General features: G+C 44.9%; 1 protein-coding gene across 3 annotated transcripts in view; it reads right to left on the reverse strand.

Moving 5' to 3' along the window:
• The window catches only part of SEPTIN2 (septin 2), a 34,645-nt gene continuing 13,918 nt past the window's right edge, over positions 1-20,727 (reverse strand). For all 3 annotated transcript variants that reach the window (XM_069489198.1, XM_069490794.1, XM_069489974.1), the window contains exons 4-13: positions 15,967-16,053; positions 15,059-15,182; positions 13,651-13,785; positions 13,377-13,494; positions 9,135-9,236; positions 8,591-8,736; positions 6,779-6,862; positions 5,791-5,848; positions 3,702-3,804; positions 1-2,063 (exon numbers count right to left, since the gene is read on the reverse strand). In XM_069489198.1, coding sequence (XP_069345299.1) covers positions 3,703-3,804; positions 5,791-5,848; positions 6,779-6,862; positions 8,591-8,736; positions 9,135-9,236; positions 13,377-13,494; positions 13,651-13,785; positions 15,059-15,182; positions 15,967-16,053 — 956 coding nt within the window. In that variant the 3' untranslated portion in view covers positions 1-2,063; position 3,702. The remainder of the gene's footprint in view (positions 2,064-3,701; positions 3,805-5,790; positions 5,849-6,778; positions 6,863-8,590; positions 8,737-9,134; positions 9,237-13,376; positions 13,495-13,650; positions 13,786-15,058; positions 15,183-15,966; positions 16,054-20,727) is intronic.

Consider the following 20,727-nt stretch of genomic DNA (forward strand, 5'->3'; position numbering starts at 1 on the left):
TAGTTTAAATGGATACAAAATTGCTGTGTAAAATAAGTGTTTTCAAAATACATTTGTATAGGTAGAGATTATCTCTTCGTAAAAGCAATTCTCTGTTAGCAAAAGCATGTATTTAATTTGAGTAGCAAAACAAAAGGGGACTTAGAAGTGTAACTGTGTGCCCTCCCACCCTGCGTAACCATCATTAGGTGGCACCTTGCCCTCAACAGTACTTTTACTCAAACATATACAGGACATCACTTGCAGATGTTTTTTGTTTTTACAGCTTTTTCTAGCAAAGTCATTAAATGTCAAAAACTCAAATAATTGACTGTGCATGGATGAACTATAAAATCATGCAATACTTTTTCTTGGGAAAAACCTCAACAGGGTTTTGATCATTCACAATTATGCAACAGTGAGGAGGCAAAGTAAGCAAGACCACCAGATTATTTTCTGTAGTACACCTTCATAACTAAGATTATTTGACCGTTTCATTTTATCTTTTTTCTGGCCAAAACAAAAAACCCTGTCTCATCCTCAGATTAAGCTTTTTTATCCATCTCAATTCCTCCTATTGTAGTAAAATGAAAATACTGACCCGGTTACGCTCCCTCCATAACCGTTGTGTCCTTTCACACGTCACTTCTGGGCTTCGAACGGCCCCATGTGAGTAGAAGTGGTAAAAGTGGACCACAGGAGACACACGAAGAAAAGGCAGGAAGGCCGAGGGAGGGCCAAGGCCACCCACAGTGCACAGAAAACAGACCAGGTGGGGCTTGAACTGTGCACCTGCTGACCAGCCTACACTACAGATTTGAAACGCCTTTCACTTTCACATGGCACATGGAGAAATCTGGATTACACAAAATAGAGGAAGTGACAATGGTTGAAAAATAAATGAGACAGTCTGCACATAAAAAAGTGATCACCGCTATTTTTCCTCCCATCAGAAAAACACTCAAAAAGTGAACAGTTAAAAGAAACCCAAATCAAGAAAACCTGCTAGGCCTCTGGGCTTCATGGAGCTGAGTTAGGGCAGAAACCCTGCTCAATGACGAGCTGGGGGTTCACGGGCCCGTCGGCCAAAGGACCCAATCTCCACAGCTGAGGCAGATCTACGCCCACAGTTACCGAAAATACACTAAAGTACAGTATAAAATATAAAAAAGTTGGTTTCAGAACAGGTCAATTGCTAATTTTCCTTAAAAAAAAAGTTTTTAAAATTTAGTTGAGTAAAAATAGTTTACTGACATTGTGCAGGTAAGAATTTTAGTTGCAATATGAAAACTAGAGCTCATAGCTCCTTTGATTTTTCTCTGTAGCACAGTCTAACCAGTATTAGTGGAGACACTACAAAAAGTGGCTTGTGGTGTGAGTTCTCTGCACAGTGGTCTCAAAAATGACCTAGCATCAGAATCCAGAAATTCACCTCTAAAAGCCTGTTTTAAAGAAGCTATTTAAGTATTAACATGTATCCCATTAGGTAATTCTGTTCTGTTTTACTTGGTTAACGGATAAATGTTATCAACAGTATTGAGTGACAGCAGCGGAACTGGTTTTAGGTGTTGTGCACAAGCAGAAGCAAGGGAGCCAAGTCTCCACAGTGCGTGACTTGGTAGCAGGCAGCCTTGCACCTCGTCAGCACATCTTTCTCCAGCCCTAGGCACACGTCTCCACCACTCAGGAACATTCTGGGTAAATCTGAATGTTCTCGATGTAAATCAAGAGTGCTCACCAATGATTAGTCAGTTAGATCAGCTAAATAAAGAAATTCAGTATTAACTATACATGCTGACTGATTCTTAAAAATCAGTTCTAACATCAGGGTTAAGGAAAAAGAAAATAAAAATCAAAGTTCACCCCATGAAATATAAAGTGTAACAGCAATGAAATACAAATGCTAAAAGCACTTCATACAAAAAAAAAAAAAAAACCAAAACAACATCAAAAGTTTAAAAAAAAATTAAGTTCTCAGGCACAGGTTCTGCAAAATGTAGATGGGTAGCCTTCCAACGATCTCATGAAAACACGCAGCTATATTACCATCTGGAATGTTTTCTTTTTATCCAGGAAAGTGTTTTCTAGAAAAACAAATGGAAATACATTTAAATGAGTAACACAATGTTTGCTGCTCTGAGCATCAACAGTATCACTTTTCTCCTTAACAGAGCGCATAAGCTGAACAAAAGGTTGGGTTTATATGATCACAACATTAAATCAAAACACCATTTATGAGGCTCTTGGAAATTGGAAATACTACAAAACTAAGTATACAGAAATAAAAATTAATTGTATGTATCTAGAGTAAAATTTTCATAATTCACAATTTTAAAAGCAAACAAGACCAGAGAAAATGGGCAAACAGCACTCCCTCCTGCCTCAGCAAGCCCCGCCTGAGAGTCCCTGACTGTTCCCACCGTGCTGTCATTTCTCCACCCAGGTGCCAACACCTGGTCATGCAGAAACAGCGCTGCAGGTAGGAGGCTGCCACTTAGCTAGTGACATGAGCGCGGGCAAACCGGGTTCAACTCTCGAGCAGCATCAGCTTCCTCCCCCGTCAGTCTGAACTCGGCACACCCCCTCAGGACTATTCTGAAGGTTCAGCGTGAGGACGAAAGTGAAGCAACCAACGTGGGCCCAGGTGGGGCGATGCGGAGGTTGCCTTACAAGAACCTACTGAACCGCGCGTATGTGTTTGTGTGTCTTTCCGGACCCACACTCTATTTTACAGCGAACACCCTTCCCACACAGCTGCACAAGGGTTTGGTGACCAATGCCCCAGCGTGTCACTCTAGGTCTTGCATTAACCATCTGTCCTGGAGGCCTCTGGACTCCTTGCCTTCTGTCTCATCTGCCCTGTCACGTGTGTCAGCTACCTCAAGTCTCCTCCCCGTGTTCGTGGACACTGTCATTCTCCCAGAATGAGGTCCCTAAATCGCAGTGGAGACCATCTACCTAGTACCCACTTTTCCTCCCCAGCTCTCTTCACGTCTGCTGCGTGAGGTGTGTTTGCCTTCGCCCCAGCTCCATGTGGCTGCTCTGTCCTTCGGACTCTCAGGTCTCTGTCTGACCTTCACCTTTCACTCTTTTCCTCTGGGAGGTGACGGGAGTGGCCACCTGGACAGCTCTGAACACCTCCCCTTCCACAGGATGCAGGACAGCGGACAAGTGCCGCGAGTCCCTGGTGTCTGCAGACTCCTTTCCTGCAGGGCGGCCAGTGCACGCCGGCCCCGAGAGCAGCACTGTCGCAAGGGCTGGAAGTGGACAGCCTCCCTGGAAGGAACCCTTGCCTACCCAGGGCATCACTCTTCCCCTTCAGGGCGTCTTTAGTTTATCTGCATAAGCTATTTTAATAACACTTTATTCTCTTTGAAGAGACGTTCTCAGCATTAGCAAATTTCCAATTGTAAAACTAACAAAAGTATTTTAACATATAATTTTCCTTCTAATGTCAATCATGTTTGTAAGCTTAGGAAGCACGAAGAATCTTTATGAGAAAAAAGGTGGCAAAGTGGTGGCTCCTGTGTTTTTGGAGTGACCCCTTCTCCTCTGAGGCCAGTGACGTCAGCTAACGAGAGAGGTTCAGCATGCAGAACATGAGTAAGACTTGAGGAAGAGCCTGTCATTAAACTCCAGTCGACACCGTAACAACAGACGTTAGTGACAGCGGCGTGGTGTCCAGGCTGACGTCTCCCTGGCTCACCAGCACGTGCACACACCTCACACGTGGTGCCCCAGCGCCCCGCCGTCCCCGTCGCCGCCCTGCATCTGCATCTGCATCTGCGCCTGCATCCTCGCAATCATCTCCTGCATGCGGCGGAGCTGCGGACACAGGACACGGTGGACACGTCACTGGTTTGCACGGTTTGCTATCTTTGAACATTACTTATGGGTGTGCTGTAATCCCTAAAATCTTAACGTTTATGCTTTCCCAAAACATGACAAAGAGTTAATATACAAGGACTTTTTACAAATCAATAAAAGAACCAACAACTCCATAGAAAACCAAGTAAACAATAAGAATATGCAATTCAAATAAGAAAAAAACTCTCAGAAAATAGAAGCAATAGTCAAGGAGGAGAAAATGGGACACCTTTTTTTTTTTTTTTTTTGAGACAGAGTGTCACTTTGTTGCCCTGGCTAGAGTGAGTGCCGTGGCGTCAGCCTAGCTCACAGCAACCTCAAACTCCTGGGCTTAAGCGGTCCTCCTGCCTCAGCCTCCCGAGTAGCTGGGACTACAGGCATGCGCCACCATGCCCGGCTAATTTTTTCTACATATATTTTAGTTGGCCAGATAATTTCTTTCTAATTTTAGTAGAGATGGGGTCTCGCTCTTGCTCAGGCTGGTCTTGAACTCCTGACCTTGAGCGATCCACCCGCCTCGGCCTCCCAGAGTGCTAGGATTACAGGCGTGAGCCACCGCGCCCGGCCGGGACACCTTTTAACAGAGAGTGTGGGAGGGCGACTGAGGGTGCTCGTGGGGAGCGCGAAGGAGAGGCGACGCCGCCGAGGCCCCTGGAGGCAGCGGTTCTGACCGCGGAGACAGCGAGCCCTCCTCCGTCTCCACCCGCACCAACTGTTAGCACTGCGGTTTGTTCAGAAAGGCCTCCAACCTTTCTTCAGTTAATCTGTGGTTATGTTTTTAACATTTACATATTTGATCTGTGTTCAATTAATCTGACCAAAGAAGTGGGCTTTCTGTTTCCAGAAGGCTGGCCCATGATGCTCACGTGACTGACCGAGTAATGTGTCTGCACCCTCAGCTGCAGCAGGTCTGAGCGCCGCCTTTGACAGCCGCTTCCCTGCCTCTGACCTACGTCTAGACGCCCACCTGAGCAGCCCGTCAGGCCGCACGCACAGTGCGGACGGCCACTGTTCTCTGGCCTCTTCTCAGTAATTCCTGTTGCTCACGCCTACTCTTCAAAATAAGCATTATTTTATTAGGCTCTCCCCTAAAAGACAAAACTCAGCAAACACATACAACTCTGCTGTGATTTCTAGATTGCACTCAATTTAGAAAACTGTGATCCTTGTACTGAGTCTTCCTACACAAAAAGTTCTGTGTCTATTATAATCTTTAAAAAATGTTTTTACAAGTTTTCTAATTTCTTCCCCCATATAAATGCTATATAATTCTTTTTTTTTTTTTTTTTTTTTGAGACAGAGTCTCACTCTGTTGCCCAGGCTAGAGTGAGTGCCGTGGCGTCAGCCTAGCTCACAGCAACCTCAAACTCCTGAGCTCAAGGGATCCTCCTGCCTCAGCCTCCCGAGTAGCTGGGACTATAGGCATGCGCCACCATGCCCGGCTAATTTTTTTCTATATATATTGTTAGCTGTCCATATAATTTCTTTCTATTTTTAGTAGAGATGGGGTCTCGCTCTTGCTCAGGCTGGTCTCGAACTCCTGAGCTCAAACGATCTGCCCACCTCGGCCTCCCAGAGTGCTAGGATTACAGGTGTGAGCCACCGCGCCCAGCCTATATATTTCTTTTTAAACGGTTGTGAATGGCAGTTTCATTGTATTTTCCACTTTGTTATTGTCTATGTATGGGGAAACTGATTTTTGAACATTTTACAAAGACAAGTCACGTTACTAAGCTAGCTCTGTTTCCAAGTTTAGCTAAACATGTAAAGCACTATGTATACATATATATTACTATGTATAGGTGCATATATAGTAATGAAATAGATTAGTTATATGTAATATAGTCCCCCTCAAAAAATTAAGGAAGGAAAACTATAATCAGCTAATTACAATTCACATATGGGATAACACTTCCGTCCTAGGAACAGTACTGCTCGACTCACCTCAGCTTCCTTTTCCAGCAAGATCTGGTCCTTATTCATGTCCTCACTCTCCACTTTCCTAAGAGTTGAAAGAAATCACAATCATGATACTGTGACAAATACAGTAGTTATTTCTGATTACAGACACCCAAAAGAAAAGTCTGCTTTAGAATTCTGAGAAACATATCTATTTAAAATTATAAATAGCTGTTATTTTTCTGATTAAAGACATAAATAAAAAGGGAAGAGAATGATGAAAAAAGGACTAAACATGAAATGGAAAAACGAAGAGACTTCTTACTCTAAGCTGAGGTGACAAAAGCTTTCATCTTTACCAACTTAAAAACCTTTCTTCATGTCTGGTTCCCAAATTGATAACACAGTAAGTTAGACTTCCACGTGTACCTCATAGGTATACACGAATCCACCAAATTATTAAAGTGTGAATATTTTAAGATCTCTGATAAAGAAAATTTTTAATAAATGATGTTTACATGTTCGTTAAGCTCTAGTCTAAGCAGGGATGTGGTTTTATTAGGCACAAATCACCAATCAGGTCACATACGTGTTTCATAGGGAAACACGTCAGGATGGGAAAGGACTGGTGAGCGAGGGTGGCTGCAGGCGTCTGCAGGGAGGAGAGCTGCTCTGACGGCGGCGCTGCTCGGAAGCCACGCCCTGGGCTCACCCTCACTCGGGCATTGCAGTTCCCAGTGGCAAACGAGTCTGACCTCATTACAGAGTGCCGCTTCTGAGGAAGTGCCCAGCACAAATCCCTGGCCTTACCATCTAAAGCTGTTTTTACGTGCACATTATTTAATCTATCTTCTCTTTATAAGGCAAAAACGGCATACTTTGATTACATTAGCAGCAACTCTTTTGTGATAACTTTTGAGTAGAGAACCAAACCATGTTGCTTAGTGGTCAAGAAGGCTCAGCTGGTCACAGAGGAGAGTGGAGAACAACGTGACTTGGGGTGACACAATACAGAGGGGGACAATAGGACAACCTGCCGCCTCTCTTGAGCCTCTCGGAACGGAAGTTTTCATAGTGAAGGTCCTGGGTCACCTCCTGGAGATCCTGCATGTGGGTGCTGAAAGAGAAGAGAAATGTATCAAAATGGCCACAAGCTTTCCATTTTCACGGGAAAAAACTGACCGAGTACAATAACTGACAGATAAACACAACTAAAAATTACTTAGTAAATTGTACAAGTTACTGGGATTTCAGGATGAGGAGTGTGGCCTTGGAAACACCTAGTGAGGTGTAGCTCTCCCTCGCTACACGCAACCCCCCGCAGGTCTGCGCTGAGCGGGTCCTTCCCACTGGTCCTGCCACAGGGACCACCAGTCCCCACAGGGGCCGTCACCACTGCAGGGAAGCTAACAGACCACGTCTGAAACAAACACACTTCTCTAAAAACTTACGGAAATACGCTACTCAAATATTCATGACTTCTTCAGCTTAAAATTCATGTATTAGTCCCACCTCAGAAACAGCTGACGAGCTCCTGCTACGGAGAAGACTGTAAAGACACAGACTGATACTCTGGATCCAAGAGAAACAGAACCGTGACCCTTCTGTTCACCTTATGAAACATTCATGTTTTTCAAAGTTGCCCAGCTCGTTCAAACACTTAAGCAACCAAGAACGGGTGAACATTATAATATTAAAACACTCCTGCTTACCCAGGATGCAGGCAACACGCTGGGAGACGGCAAAGGGGTGGTTCACACTCCCTCATTCTGAGAAACGCTAAAGTGCAAGTTCCCAGACCCTGTCTTCAGCCTCCACACCCCTCCCGACAACAGGGATTGAACAGCCACTGGGGTTCAGTCCTCGAAGGGCTGAGCGCACTTTAATTTCTTACACAACCATTGTTATGTTTGCTACAGCGTGGATGGTAACATCTTACAGATTTTATAATTTTTTTTTTTTTTTTTTTTGAGACAGAGTCTCACTCTCTTGCCTGGGCTACAGTGCCCACCATGCCTGGCTAATTTTTTCTATTTTTAGTTGTTTGGCTAACTTCTTTCTATTTTTAGTAGAGACGGGGGTCTCGCTCTTGCTCAGGCTGGTCTTGAACTCCTGAGCTCAAACAATTCTCCCACCTCGGCCTCCCAGAGTGCTGGGATTACAGGTGTGAGCCACCGCGCCCGGCCCATCTTACGGATTTTAATTCACTAAAAATTGCTAAACTAAGTGAGATATGGCATGTATAGCAACTTTCAGCTAATCAAAATATACATCAGTCACTCTTTGAACTCTGATTAAAGAGGTATTTATTTTAAGCAACACTCTTTCAGCCTCCTCATTCAAGAGTGACAGCAGTGCATGTATGTTTCTATATGTAAAATTTATTTTGTAACGAAAAAAGGTCTACTTTTGTAGTCAGGTCTGCTTATAGCTGCTAAAAATAGAAGCCTTTCGAGGCTGACCAGGGTCGTCCCGGGAGGCGCAGGCTGGTGAGTCTGCGCACTGGCCGTGGGCAGGGCTGGGGCGGCTGCTCGGTGCCTGCGGGGCCCTGGCCGTCTCCTCACAGAGCGGGGCTCTCCCAGACCACACTGTGGGTCTAGACTCCTGCTAGCTCCAAAGACATGAGATCTCAGAGAGCAGGAAGCAGAGGGCTAAGCTACAGGCCACAGGAGGAAGAGGCTAGTTCGGTAACGCTACAGAGACCCCCGAGGTGAGGGGCCTCAGCACCGAGCGCTGGATCCCCCGGCCACTCAGCACCACGAGAAAGCCCTGCAGACGCACCGCCACGGAGGACAGGCGCACACTCTCCACGCCAGCCCCGCAGTGCGTGCACCGCACAACTCACATGAGCATCGTCCTCAGCTTCAGGAAGTCGTTGTGCTCGGGGTTCTCCACCTCTACAACACCCCAGGGGTACAGGCGACCTCTGACCTTCTTCCCTTTGGCTTCAATCAACTGATTGGATCCAACCACAGAGAATGGGATGCTGGCCTAGCAAGAGACACACACAGTGGGCTTCACGCAGAGAACCCGGACGCTCACTGCAAGCACAAGTCAATTCGCACAGACTCGGCACACTGCTGTTCACTACAAAATAGGATCGGAAAGGTGGGGCATGCAACATTTTCCTGGGATGTGTGGGATGTTTCCCACATCGGACAAATTGTATGGAAACAAATTAAACCTGCAATAAAATTTCTGAGGCTTAGAAAATAGCTATGTCAAAATATAGCTTGAGCAAAAATACCATTGTAATCGAATCTACCCAGATGACTTTCAGAGGCCTCGCCTGCCAGGATATTCAGTCCTTTGCCTACGCTTTCATTTTAAATGCACAGACGACAAGAAACAGGAGCTATTTACACTGTGTATGTGAAGCCAACTTTTACCTTGAGGAGTCTAGTCTGCTCTTTAAAATCTTCATCTTCGTCTGATTCTGCATCAGGTAAGTGATAGATTTTGATGTTATGTTCTTCAATTTCATCCAGAATCTAAAAGAATGACAAAACCAAGATCAACTTTAGCAAGGTGCATATTATTCTAGCCAAGTCTAACTCCGCATATTAGAAACATATCAGAATCTGATACAGGGAATTTGAAGAGGTTAAAATAAAAGGGAATATATCAGAATCACACAAATGTCAATAAAATAAACAGCTTACTAAAGTTATTTTCAAATGATTTTATAAACTGCTGAAAAGGTATTTATAAGCCTAGGGAAAATAGTGAGACTCTGTCTCTAAAAAAATTTTAAAATATTAGCCAGGTGTGGTGGTGTGAGCTTGTAGTCCCAGCAACTTGGGAGGCTGGGGCAGGAGGATCACTTGAGGCCAGGAAGTCAAGGCTGCAGTGAGCTACGATCGTGCCATTTCACTGCAGCCTGAGTGACACAGAAAAGAGAGACCCCTTCCTTTCTTTTTTAAAGGCATTTCTGCTTGAATTTTGAGGGGTCTTCTATCCCGAATAAACAATAACATGAGCAGTGATACCCCACCACCTTCAGTGTACAAAGGAGAAGGAAGACAAATGACAGCCCCAGCACAACAGCTACACAACTCACACCACAGTCAGCTCTGAGAAGGGCAGATGCCACAGGAGGAACTACGGCACGAGAAGTCCTAGAGAACAGAAGTGGGGAGAGGCACCCCAGATGGAAACAATAAATTGCCAAAGGCACAGGAGATGACACATGACATGTATTTTGGAAATAACAAGAAATTCAAAAGGTCGGAATCTAAGACATCTAGTTGGATAAGGGAACAAAAACTAGGGTGAGAGTTCCCTGACCACCAGGGTAGGGAGCTGGGGTCTGGATTTTATTGCAAAGGCAGCAAGCAGCCAGCAGTGAAATCGCACAATCTGATCTGTCACCCAGGCAGCAGAATGCTGGGGGAGTGGGGGTGGCAGAGAAGAGGAAAAACTGGGCTGGCGTTGAAATACGCAGTCGTAAGTAAGCCAAGCAATTAAAAACCCAGTCCCCAAATGCCCACTACGCCAGACACTCTATGAGGCGCCAGGCGGGCCGGGGCTCCGCTTGCTCTCACTGCAGAACTTAGGCCATTAAGGGAAGAGAACAAGAGCAAAGTGAGTGGGAAACACTCCCAACCTCAAACTCTGTACTAGATTTGTCTTTTGGTTCTGAGAACGAAAATCTCTAATGTGACCTCTTGGGCCTTGCATGGTCAAAGACCTTGGTCTCCATACGATGTCTGCACTAATTCAGGACTTCAGAAGAGACCCTCCTCTTTACATCCTTTACTTTAACCTGACAAATGGGAGGAACCGGCTCACTCTCGAGAGGACTGAGCAGGAGGCACGAACTTGCTCTCCGGCCTGCATCCCACGGCCCCTTTCCTGGTCTATTGTCCATCCCTTCTGACCCTGTATTTTGTCCTATGCTGGCTTCATAAAGACAGAGCCTCGACTATGGAGAGGAGATTTGAGAAACATTTAGTAAGCAGACTATTCATAATTGGAAAAGAGGAGTAAGAAAGGGATGAATCGGCTGGGCACCGTGGCTCACGCCTGTAATCCTAGCACCCTGGGAGGCCGAGGTGGGAGAATTGCTCGAGGTCAGGAGTTCGAGACCAGCCTGAGCAAGAGCGAGACCTTGCCTCTACTAAAAATAGAAAGAAATTATCTGGACAACTAAAAATATATATAGAAGAAATTAGCCAGGCATGGTGGCGCATGCCTGTAGTCCCAGCTACTCGGGAGGCTGAGGCAGGAGGACCGCTTAAGCCCAGGAGTTTGAGGTTGCTGTGAGCTAGGCTGACGCCACGGCACTCACTCTAGCCTGGGCAACAGAGCGAGACTCTGTCTCCAAAAAAAAAAAAAAGAAAAGGATGAATCAAAAAAACTTACACGTTTCTCAGTCTGGGTGATTGCAAGAATTATGGGACCAATTAAAGGGACAGGGAACTTAGAAGGACGAGAGTTCATCAGAGGAGAAAAGAGGACTCCTGTTTGCGTATGTAGTTTACATGAAGAAGTAAGATACTTGGAAGGGAAAAGCAAAAGACAGAGATGATGTGACCAAGGCATACTGACTGTTAGGGATCAGGAAGGCGGAAAAACAGGCATAGAGCAAAACACACAGGACCCCGAGGCAAGGAGGGGAAGCTTCAGGAGCAGAACTGCCACCGAGGCTCTCTCCACAGGGAGGGCCCAGGCATGAGGACGAACTGTCGGCCGAGCCCAGGATGGGACACCCGCAAGCCGGGTGGCAGGAAACCAGAGTGAAAGGATCACGGAGAAGGTATTTAACAACCAGGACCTGTCTGACTAAAACAAAGGAGAGGCTGGTAGGAGGCAAGAGGTTCTTCTCGATGAGGCAGAATGAAAAAACCGATGAGCATACAGGAAGAAATCATGAAGAGTGATAAAAGAGGCCACGGAGGCAGGAATAAATGCTAGAAGTATTTTAATTCATCTCAGACTTTATAATCAAGCACTGAAAGTTTTGGATATAGGATTAGGGATTAAAATTAGAATATTCTAACCCTGACATCCCCCCTTCCTGTACCTTAATGAAATTTAATGTAAGCATATAAAAGATAAAGTTTCCTTAACTAGGAACTGCAAAAATACTGTCAAGCATAAAGAGGCCTAAGCTTTCAGGGACTCTACCAAGGCCCTGAATACTTCCTAAAAAACTGGCAGAACCTGAGCTAATAAAGGAAAAGGCTGACAAATTAGATTAAAAATCCTGCCATAGCAAAAGACACAAGAAAAATGTGAAAACACAGAAGTCAAACTAGGAGAAATCATTTTAGAATCTAAAAAATTAAAGAATATCTGTTAAATCAATTAAAGAAGCAATAAAAAGCGATAAAAAAATAGCCAAGGCCCTACAACCTGAGAAAACGCACCAAGCAGCATTAGACACCAGGACAGACACCCACCAGCCAGGAAGGAACTGCAAATTAAAAAATGGGACACAATTTCTCACAGGACAAAACACTTTGCAAGAACTGGCAACATGTCCAGGATAGTTACAGGGGGTGGAGAGAAGAGTATGTTTTGGGAATGTAAGCTATTACAAACTGATTTTGGGGGAAATTTAGCCATCTTTCAAAAATTTAAACATGCATTTATTTCCTAAGAATCCATCTGACTCACACAATCGTGAGAAGACAGATGTGTACCAATGTTCATAACAACAATTACTCCACACACCTTACTGAGGGTCTTCTACATGCCAGGGACTATTCTGAACTCCTGCAATACACAAGTGAACAAGGCCAGGATTCCCGACCTCGGAACCCGGGGGCAGGCGATGAGGGTGTTACCCACCCAGACATCTGGGAGAACTGTCCAGGCAGAGGGTGTCATAGCAAAAAGGTCTGAAGGTAGGAATGTACCTGGTCTGAGGAACAGCAAGGTGACAGGAAATGTGGTCAGAGATCAAAGGGAGCCAGAACAAACAAGACAAAAAACCATCAATAGGGAACTGGCCAAACTGTACTGGAATGCACAGTAGAATTATTTTCAGAGTTTAGCATATGTAAACTGTTTGGACTGTCTTTAAGGAGCAATCAGAAAAATGAAAATAATTAAAAAAATCCACAGCAGAAAGTGAACAAAGGCTTTATAGAGACCCAAGGAAGACAGGCCAGTGCAGGAGCTGCTGGGGGGGGGGGGGGGGCCCAGCCGGCCGACAGCTGCAGTGCGGCACGGCCATAAACACGACACAGGATGTGTTGTTCAGCGGATCTTTTCCAGTGAAGTATTTCGGTAAAATAATAAAACTTCATGGAGAGCTCATACTTGCATATTTGTGTCATTTACCTAGCATATTATGGAATCACTTTGTACTTAGCTACTTACTCATTGAGAGCATTTTTATCTAAGAATTTAAAGAACAGAAATTTGGTTATCTTCATGAAAGCAAAATTTTAAAAAATAACTAAGTATTAGGTGATCCTTAAAAACCACCACCAAAATGCAGGACCAATTCCCAATGCTGCCTCCCTGTGCCTGAGCGGACTGATGGCATCTGTGGCCCCTGCCCTCCTCTGCCCTGCCCTGCCCTCCCCTCCCGGGTGGCTCCCGGTGGGCCCAGGGAGAACAGGAGGCCGGTCTTGGTCTCTCTTGGTCTTGGTCTCTCTTGGTCTTGGTCTCGCACTCACCCTCTTCTTCAGTCGCTCCCGCTCCTTCAGCGTGAGAGTGTCGGCTTTTGCGATGACAGGCACAATGTTCACCTTATTGTGTATCGCCTTCATAAACGCAACATCTAAGGGCTTAAGTCTAAAAATAATTTTAGAAGTGTTACATATTTAGGGAAAAAATGAGATCACTCAAAGCTTCTTTCTCTTGCAAAACTATCTTACTCTTCCATGGAAGCACAGTCTGGGGGACCTGCAAACCCAGGCAGTGCCGCAGGCGTCCCCGGTAAGGACTCACCCGTGCCCAAAAGGGGACAGGAAGTAGAAGCAGCAGTGCACCCTGTTGTCCACGATGTGCCGCCTGTTCAGGCCACTCTCGTCATGCAGGTAGCGCTCAAACTGCTCGTCAATGTAGGAGATAATCGTCTTAAAGCTGAGAGAAACATCAGCATTAATTACGGGACACAAAAAGCAGGCAGTCCCTAACTGCAAAGGAAAACAAGTTTTCTCCCTCCTCCCCACCTCCCACCAAACATAATTTAATGATCCTTTTTTTTTTTTGAGACAGAGTCTCACTTTGTTGCCCCGGCTAGAGTGAGTGCTGTGGCGTCAGCCTAGCTCACAGCAACCTCAAACTCCTGGGCTTAAGCAATCCTACTGCCTCAGCCTCCCGAGTAGCTGGGACTACAGGCATGCGCCACCATGCCCGGCTAATTTTTTCTATATATATCTTTAGTTGGCCAGATAATTTCTTTCTAGTTTTAGTACAGACGAGATCTCGCTCTTGCTCAGGCTGGTCTCGAACTCCTGACCTCGAGCAATCCGCCCGCCTCGGCCTCCCAGAGTGCTAGGATTACAGGCGTGAGCCACTGAGCCCGGCCTTAATGATCCATTTTTAAGATGAGACTCCTAGATTTGGCAACATGGAGGCTTCTGGAAACCGTGCCAAGCGTAACTTTCCCTCAGTGCTAGGAGTCAAACGCCTGAGTGGAACAGGTTACGAAGCACCTGAAGGCCAGTGGTGACAGGGGCTGCCAATGCTCTCAAGGAGTGTGGCCAGGAAGGGGCAGAGGGGCAGGGTGGTGGCAGAGGACACGGGTCAGGAGCAGGGTCACCCGAGATGTGAAACATGATGGTAAGAAGAGAAATTCCCGATGCAGGACGAAGACAGAAGGACCTTTCCTCTCGCTTCCCTTTTCTCACCCAGGGCTAAAACATCGGTGCTCTATGCTGAGGGGACTGGAAGCAGGACAGTCTGTACAACAAACGGGATTTTCTGCACAGCACAGGTCACAGACTGCTCCACCTTCCACTTGTTCGTTCCTTGTTTGTGAAAAGGATCCCAAGGAGCAGTCACTGACAGGCACTGTGTCTTGAGTGACTCTAACGAGTTCCACTTCCTCCCGTAAGGATACATTACAATATTCTGTCCACTGGCCACAGCTCAAATCAAGGTGTTTCAATTCTCCTAGCAATCTACGCATGGTAGGCTTTGCGATCTCAGATCTCGTTAGATTGCTCTTAGAGAAAAAATACTTTACTCATTTTCTATAAAATTCTTTATTTAAAAAGTCCATATTTAATGTGCTTTAAACTGTATCACTGTTTTACTATATATAGTACCCCAAACCTAATACTCATATACACTATGTATAAATTTATATACATTAGAATAAGTGAACGTAAACCACTGTCTGTGCACCCACCAGTCCCTGCAGTTAATGGCGTCACCATAGCCGGGGGTGTCCACCACCGTCAGGCGCAGCTTGACCCCCCGCTCTTCAATCTCAACAGTTGAAGCTTCAATTTGGACAGTTCTTTCTATTTTCTCTAGAAAAGAAACGATTGAGAATATTGCAAAGAGGAAAAATTACCTATTGTTTACATTCTTACAACAAATGACTTCGAAGTTTACGACATCTCTGTGGAGGCAGCTTCTCAGAAGGTGACACAAGGATTGTGTAAGAAATGATCCCAGAGTCAGAAAGGGAAATGTCAAAGCTAAGATTAACATGCTGCTTGGGGAAGTAAAAAATGCCAGTATTAAAAATTATAATTTCTGTTCTTAGAATAAAGAAAACAGTTTATGAATTCATTTAAAAATTGAATTCAAAAATATCTGTGAAAGGGATACCTGTCTTCTTGTGGCAGCCCATGTGCGAGGCTCTGACTGTGTGTCTTTAATTCACTCAGCAAGCATTTACAGATGCTGGTAGCCTGCACTGGACCACTCAGACGGGAGACGAACCAGTCAGACACCATCTACCCATACAGCAATCTTCTATGTACACGGCATTTCTAATGATACACAACATTCTCGTTTGATCCTGCCATCAAATGTGCAATACAGCCAGAGAGTATTATTACATTTTACAGGCAAAGAAGAACACTGAGAGAGGATGGATCCATGAATATGTGTCACAGAGAATCTGCAACCAAGCTCCAAGGACCTCAGGTGCAGCACACTTCCCCACCTAAGGGTTATTTTCCTTGCAGTCAAAGCTGAACAAGAACAAACAGAACACAGAGCTAAGGCACAGAACATTAACCATGCACCCTTAAGCAACTTCGTGTAGAATCACACTTACTTAGAATTTTTTTTTTTTTTTTTTACCTGCAGCTCCAGGTATGATTCTTTCTGGGTAGAGATCAGTCAGGAAGAGGCTATTTATGAGAGTCGATTTTCCCAGACCTGATTCACCTTTAAAAGAAAATGAAAACCCTGTCATGACCTTCTCCGTGTGACAGTTAAATGTGTTGCGTGTTCACGAAACGCCCGGCATCAGGTTAAGCAGCTCCCAAACACCATTCTCTGCCCTCCATCCCATGACTGTGCATTGGGCACCGCCCTGCTGCCCGTCTCACGGGGGAGGAATGGCTGCTCAAAGGCCCCTAAGCTGCCCGAGATCACGGAGCAGCCAGAGCAGGGTCACGGTTTGAACGCGGGCGTGCGGGACTCCAGAACTGCACATCGTACGATCAGAAACACCATTTTATCTCTTCACAAATGTGTGGAATGAATTTTAAAGGTTGGTCTTTATTTTATGACAAACAGGATGCAAAGCAGGTGTTCAGCTGTAAGCTCTGCTCATCATTAAGCTCATCACATCTCCACAAGACCGAACATACCTGCCCAACCACGTCAACACCACGTGTGCTCTCGGAGCTGTGGCAACGGGTGAAGGGCAGAGCCTGCCGTCGGGCGGACTCACCTGCGCACATTCACGCAGCAACCACCCCCCAACACGCGCCGCCCTGTCTTTCCCTGTCACACACGTCCCCGTTCCCCACCACTGGCAACTGCCATATGTCAGGCAACTTCCCCGCTCACATCACTGAGTATAAATGACCAATTCAGGCAACACGTATCCATCCAAACACTTAATGAGTTAAGAATCCCTGTTCATTTCCAGTGGAAGATTCTAAAATAATAAAAAAAAAAGAAAAAGAAAAAAAGAATCCCTGTTCAACTATTGTAACTACATATTCTGCATATCTGAAATTTAACTTCAAAGAAGATGCAAAATACCAAAATAAAATTTACATTTGAAGGAAGCATAAACAAATTCTATTGCTTCATTGTAGCTTATCATCTAAGGGTTAATTTTGCATGGAGAGGTATTTCTGACCTTGGTACTATGTAGTACTTGGCGCTGGACTGTCCCCTGGACACCTTAGTTTGAGCCACCCTCTGCTAAGTCCTGTAGAGCGTAAGTACACATTTGTTTTAAAAATCAATGTTTCTGGGAACGGCGGTGCAATAACTCCAGCCACTCAGGAGGTTTGAGGTGGGAGTTTGAGACCACCCCGGGAAACATAGTGAGATCCGGTTTCTTAAAAAACAATGCAAAACAAAACAAAAATCCACAACTGGTTTTGCATCTTTACAGGGTATAACAAAAAGTCAGCAATTCTGGGAAAACCAAGAACAAAAAGTGAATATGAAACACGTAGACACACAAAATTAGGGCTGCACTTTATTATATTGCAATTTTCATAGATGAAAAGGACAAAACTAGAATTATGTGTTGATTGCGTCCAAATATGAATGTGAAAACAGAGAAAATTCCTACTATCCCATCAAGTTATCCTTTTAATAAACTGTCCAGCAATGCTCCTTTACATTTTTACTCCATTTAAAGGGGATTTTACCCATATTTGCTAAGTCCTTTCTGTGTGCCTGGCACAGGGCTTGGCACTGGGGTACGACAAGGAACAAAAAGTCCCTGCTCCCATGGCGCCTGGCAGCCAGCAGGGAGATGACAGGCAAACCCGCGCACTCCCTCTCATGGCCCAGGGCAGCGACAGCTGCAGGCAACAGCTGAGAAGGACTCCGTGCACAGAAGACAGGTGAGCAAAGGCATCTGAGACAGCTTCTTTCACAAAAGCAGTTGCAACATCCCACTGGCTGCTTCCAAGTCATAAATCTTAATTTTAAGGGTATACATGATTTGCTTATGAACTTAGAACGCGATGCTACTCTTGGGCTGAATTCCTCAGAGTGCCCAGCTCTGCTCCACCTTCACTAATGACTCCGTCCTGGCCAAGAATCTTGTCAACAGGTGTCAGTAAATGGGAGAACGAGACGTAGGAGGAGAGATTTGGGTCAGTGTAAATCCAGCACCGTCCAAAACACAATGGAGCCAGTGTGTTTTAGTCTATAATCGTAACAAAAAAAAATTTTTAAGTGCCAGAATTAATGTAGTTATCCTTTAGAAATAGCAATAGCAAAGATGGGAAGTATTCAGAGTTTACAGAATGGCCCATGTTTCCCTGATTAGAAAGAAATACAACAGTATTAGGCACAGTGGCACCACAATGAAAAACATACACAGGGTAAGAAAAAGTTAAATGCCATCAGGTAAATTGTCATATTAAGTTTTCGATTTTAATCTAAAGTTTAAAGTTTTTTAAAACCTAGGCTAAAAAATAAAACAGCAAAATTTAGGCTAAGCCAGCAATGTTAAGAAAAAGAAAAAGCTTTCAGAGATTTGGGGGAATCTCTCTTCACGTTAGTTTTTTCGATTTTCATGCAACAAGAGATCATGAAACTGCTTTCTCAAACATGCAACGAGGGCCTTTTTCAGGAGGCCCCGGAGCAAGAGTCGTCTAAGCGGTCAGCTTTTTTACCCATCCAAACAATTCCTCTCAGAGCTGGACACAACGACCGGGAGGCGCTGAGAGCGAGTGAGGTCATGCAGGCCCGACCAAGGTCCGAACTGCCCACCCCAGGCTTGGGTGCCCTTAGGAAGGAACACCCACATCACCCACATCACACACACACACACACACACGCTCACAACCACAGCTACACTAGCACATCTTAGCTTTGAGGCCACTTTTCATTTTCTTAGCTTAGTTCTCAGGTGCTTGTTCTGTAATCCTCTTGTGAATTTGACCATACTAACAACCTACTAACTTTCTATCAGGTAATATATTTGACAATAAGCTGCATATTTTTATTCTTACTTTTCTTGTATTAATAAATTAAGCCATCATCCAACATAAATGTGACTGGGACAACAATTTAATACAAATGACCACCATTTGACAAGAATCTTCAGCAACACGGTCACCCAGTTGTCTCTGGGAGAATCTCCCACTCGGCCTCCTCCACCAAGTCTCTGAGCCAGTTATCTGTGGGTACAGAACCCCTTGCAGACTGTCGCCCAAGCATCTGCAGCTCATCTGCACTGGCTCGGACACTCCGGGAACGTGCCTGCTTGTTTGGAAGCCTGTCACAACGTGAAAAGCTACGCCTCTCCTCTTCCATAATTGCTCACTTATCAGTTATGTATATTGGGGTTTTCCTGATACACCACTTTGCTTGAGCTAATCGTACAATTCAAAAGTTGTGGGTTCTTGTGGTTAATGTTCTAGTTCTGTTTTTCACAACCTATCTCACCCTCAACTCCCTACTTGCTTTCTTTTAAATCAACTTTGAGATATAATTTACATGTATTAAAATACACCCAATTAAACTGTAGAGTTCGATTAGTTTTGACAAAAGTACATGCCCAGATAACCCAACTCCACTCACGGTAAGAGTATTTCCATGACCCTAAAGAATTCCAATGTCTAACTTGGTCAACTCCACTATGCCAGCCCCACTGCAGACAAACACCAATCTGCTTTCCTTCACTGCAGATTGGCTTTGCTTATTCTGAACCTTCACATAAATGGTGTCACACGCACGGTCTGTTTTGTGCCTGGCTGCCTTTGCTCTGCATATCTCTGAGATTAATCCATGTCGTCGTATCTGCGGCTTCTTTGTACTGCAGAGCAGTATTCCACTGTGTGGACACCCCACAATTTGTTAGCCCTCTCGTCTGCTGTTACACACCTGTGCTGTTCCCAGTTTGGGGCTACTTTGAGAAAAGTGGCCATGAACCTTCATATTCAGGTCTCTGTGGACATTTTCCTTTTGATGGTTTTTGTTGTTGTTTTAGAGACAGGGTCTCTGTCATTTGGGCTAGAGTGCAGTGGCGTCATCACAGCTCACTGCAACCTCCAACTCCTGGACTCAAGTGATCCTCCTGTCTCAGCCTCTCACGTAGCTGGGACTACAGGTACGTACCACCATGTCTGGCTAACTTTTAAATTTTTTGTAGAATGGGGTCTTGCTATGTTGGTCAGGCTGGCCTCTACAACCTCAACTTCCTGGTCTCAGGCAATTCTCCTGCCTTGGCCTCCCAAAGTGCTAGGATCACAAGTGTGAGCCACTGCACCCAGCCTTCGGTGAATTTTTTTGTTTGTTTGTTTTTAATTTTCTGGTCTAACATGGAGTAGAATCTGTGGACATTTTCATTTCTCCTGGGTAAAGACCTACGAGTGGGAGTGCTGGGTCATAACTGTTCAGAAGGTAAATTTAAAATTTAGCTGGGTGTGGCTAGTTAGCCTAGCACTTTGGGAGGCTGAGGCAGGAGGATCATTTGAGCCCAGGAATTGAGCTTATAGTGAGCTATGACGACACAACTGCACCTAGCCTGGGGAACAGAATGAGACCATGTCTCAAAAGAAAAAAATTCTATAACCTCACTGATTTTCTGTTTTATATACTACTAAGATGGGCATGTTTGTAACTCCTGTGATTACAGATTTCTCTTTCTTGTATCAGATTTTGCATCATGTGTTGGAGCTCTGTGTGTTTTGCTGAACTGATTGACCTCTTTACCACGACAATGTCTCCTCCTTTATCTCCGGTAACATTTCAACAGCAGATTGGAAGCCTGTTTTGCCTGTTATTAACATAGTCACTTCAGCTTTCTCATGATTGGGGTTTGCATAACTTTCCACTCTTTTATTTTTTAACGTATTTGTGTTTCTACATTGAAAGTGGTTTTTTTGTAGACAATATAAGGTCATTTCCCATTCT

The sequence above is a fragment of the Eulemur rufifrons genome, chromosome 1 (genome assembly GCF_041146395.1).
Source record: "Eulemur rufifrons isolate Redbay chromosome 1, OSU_ERuf_1, whole genome shotgun sequence".
NCBI classification, from domain to species: Eukaryota; Metazoa; Chordata; class Mammalia; order Primates; family Lemuridae; genus Eulemur; species Eulemur rufifrons.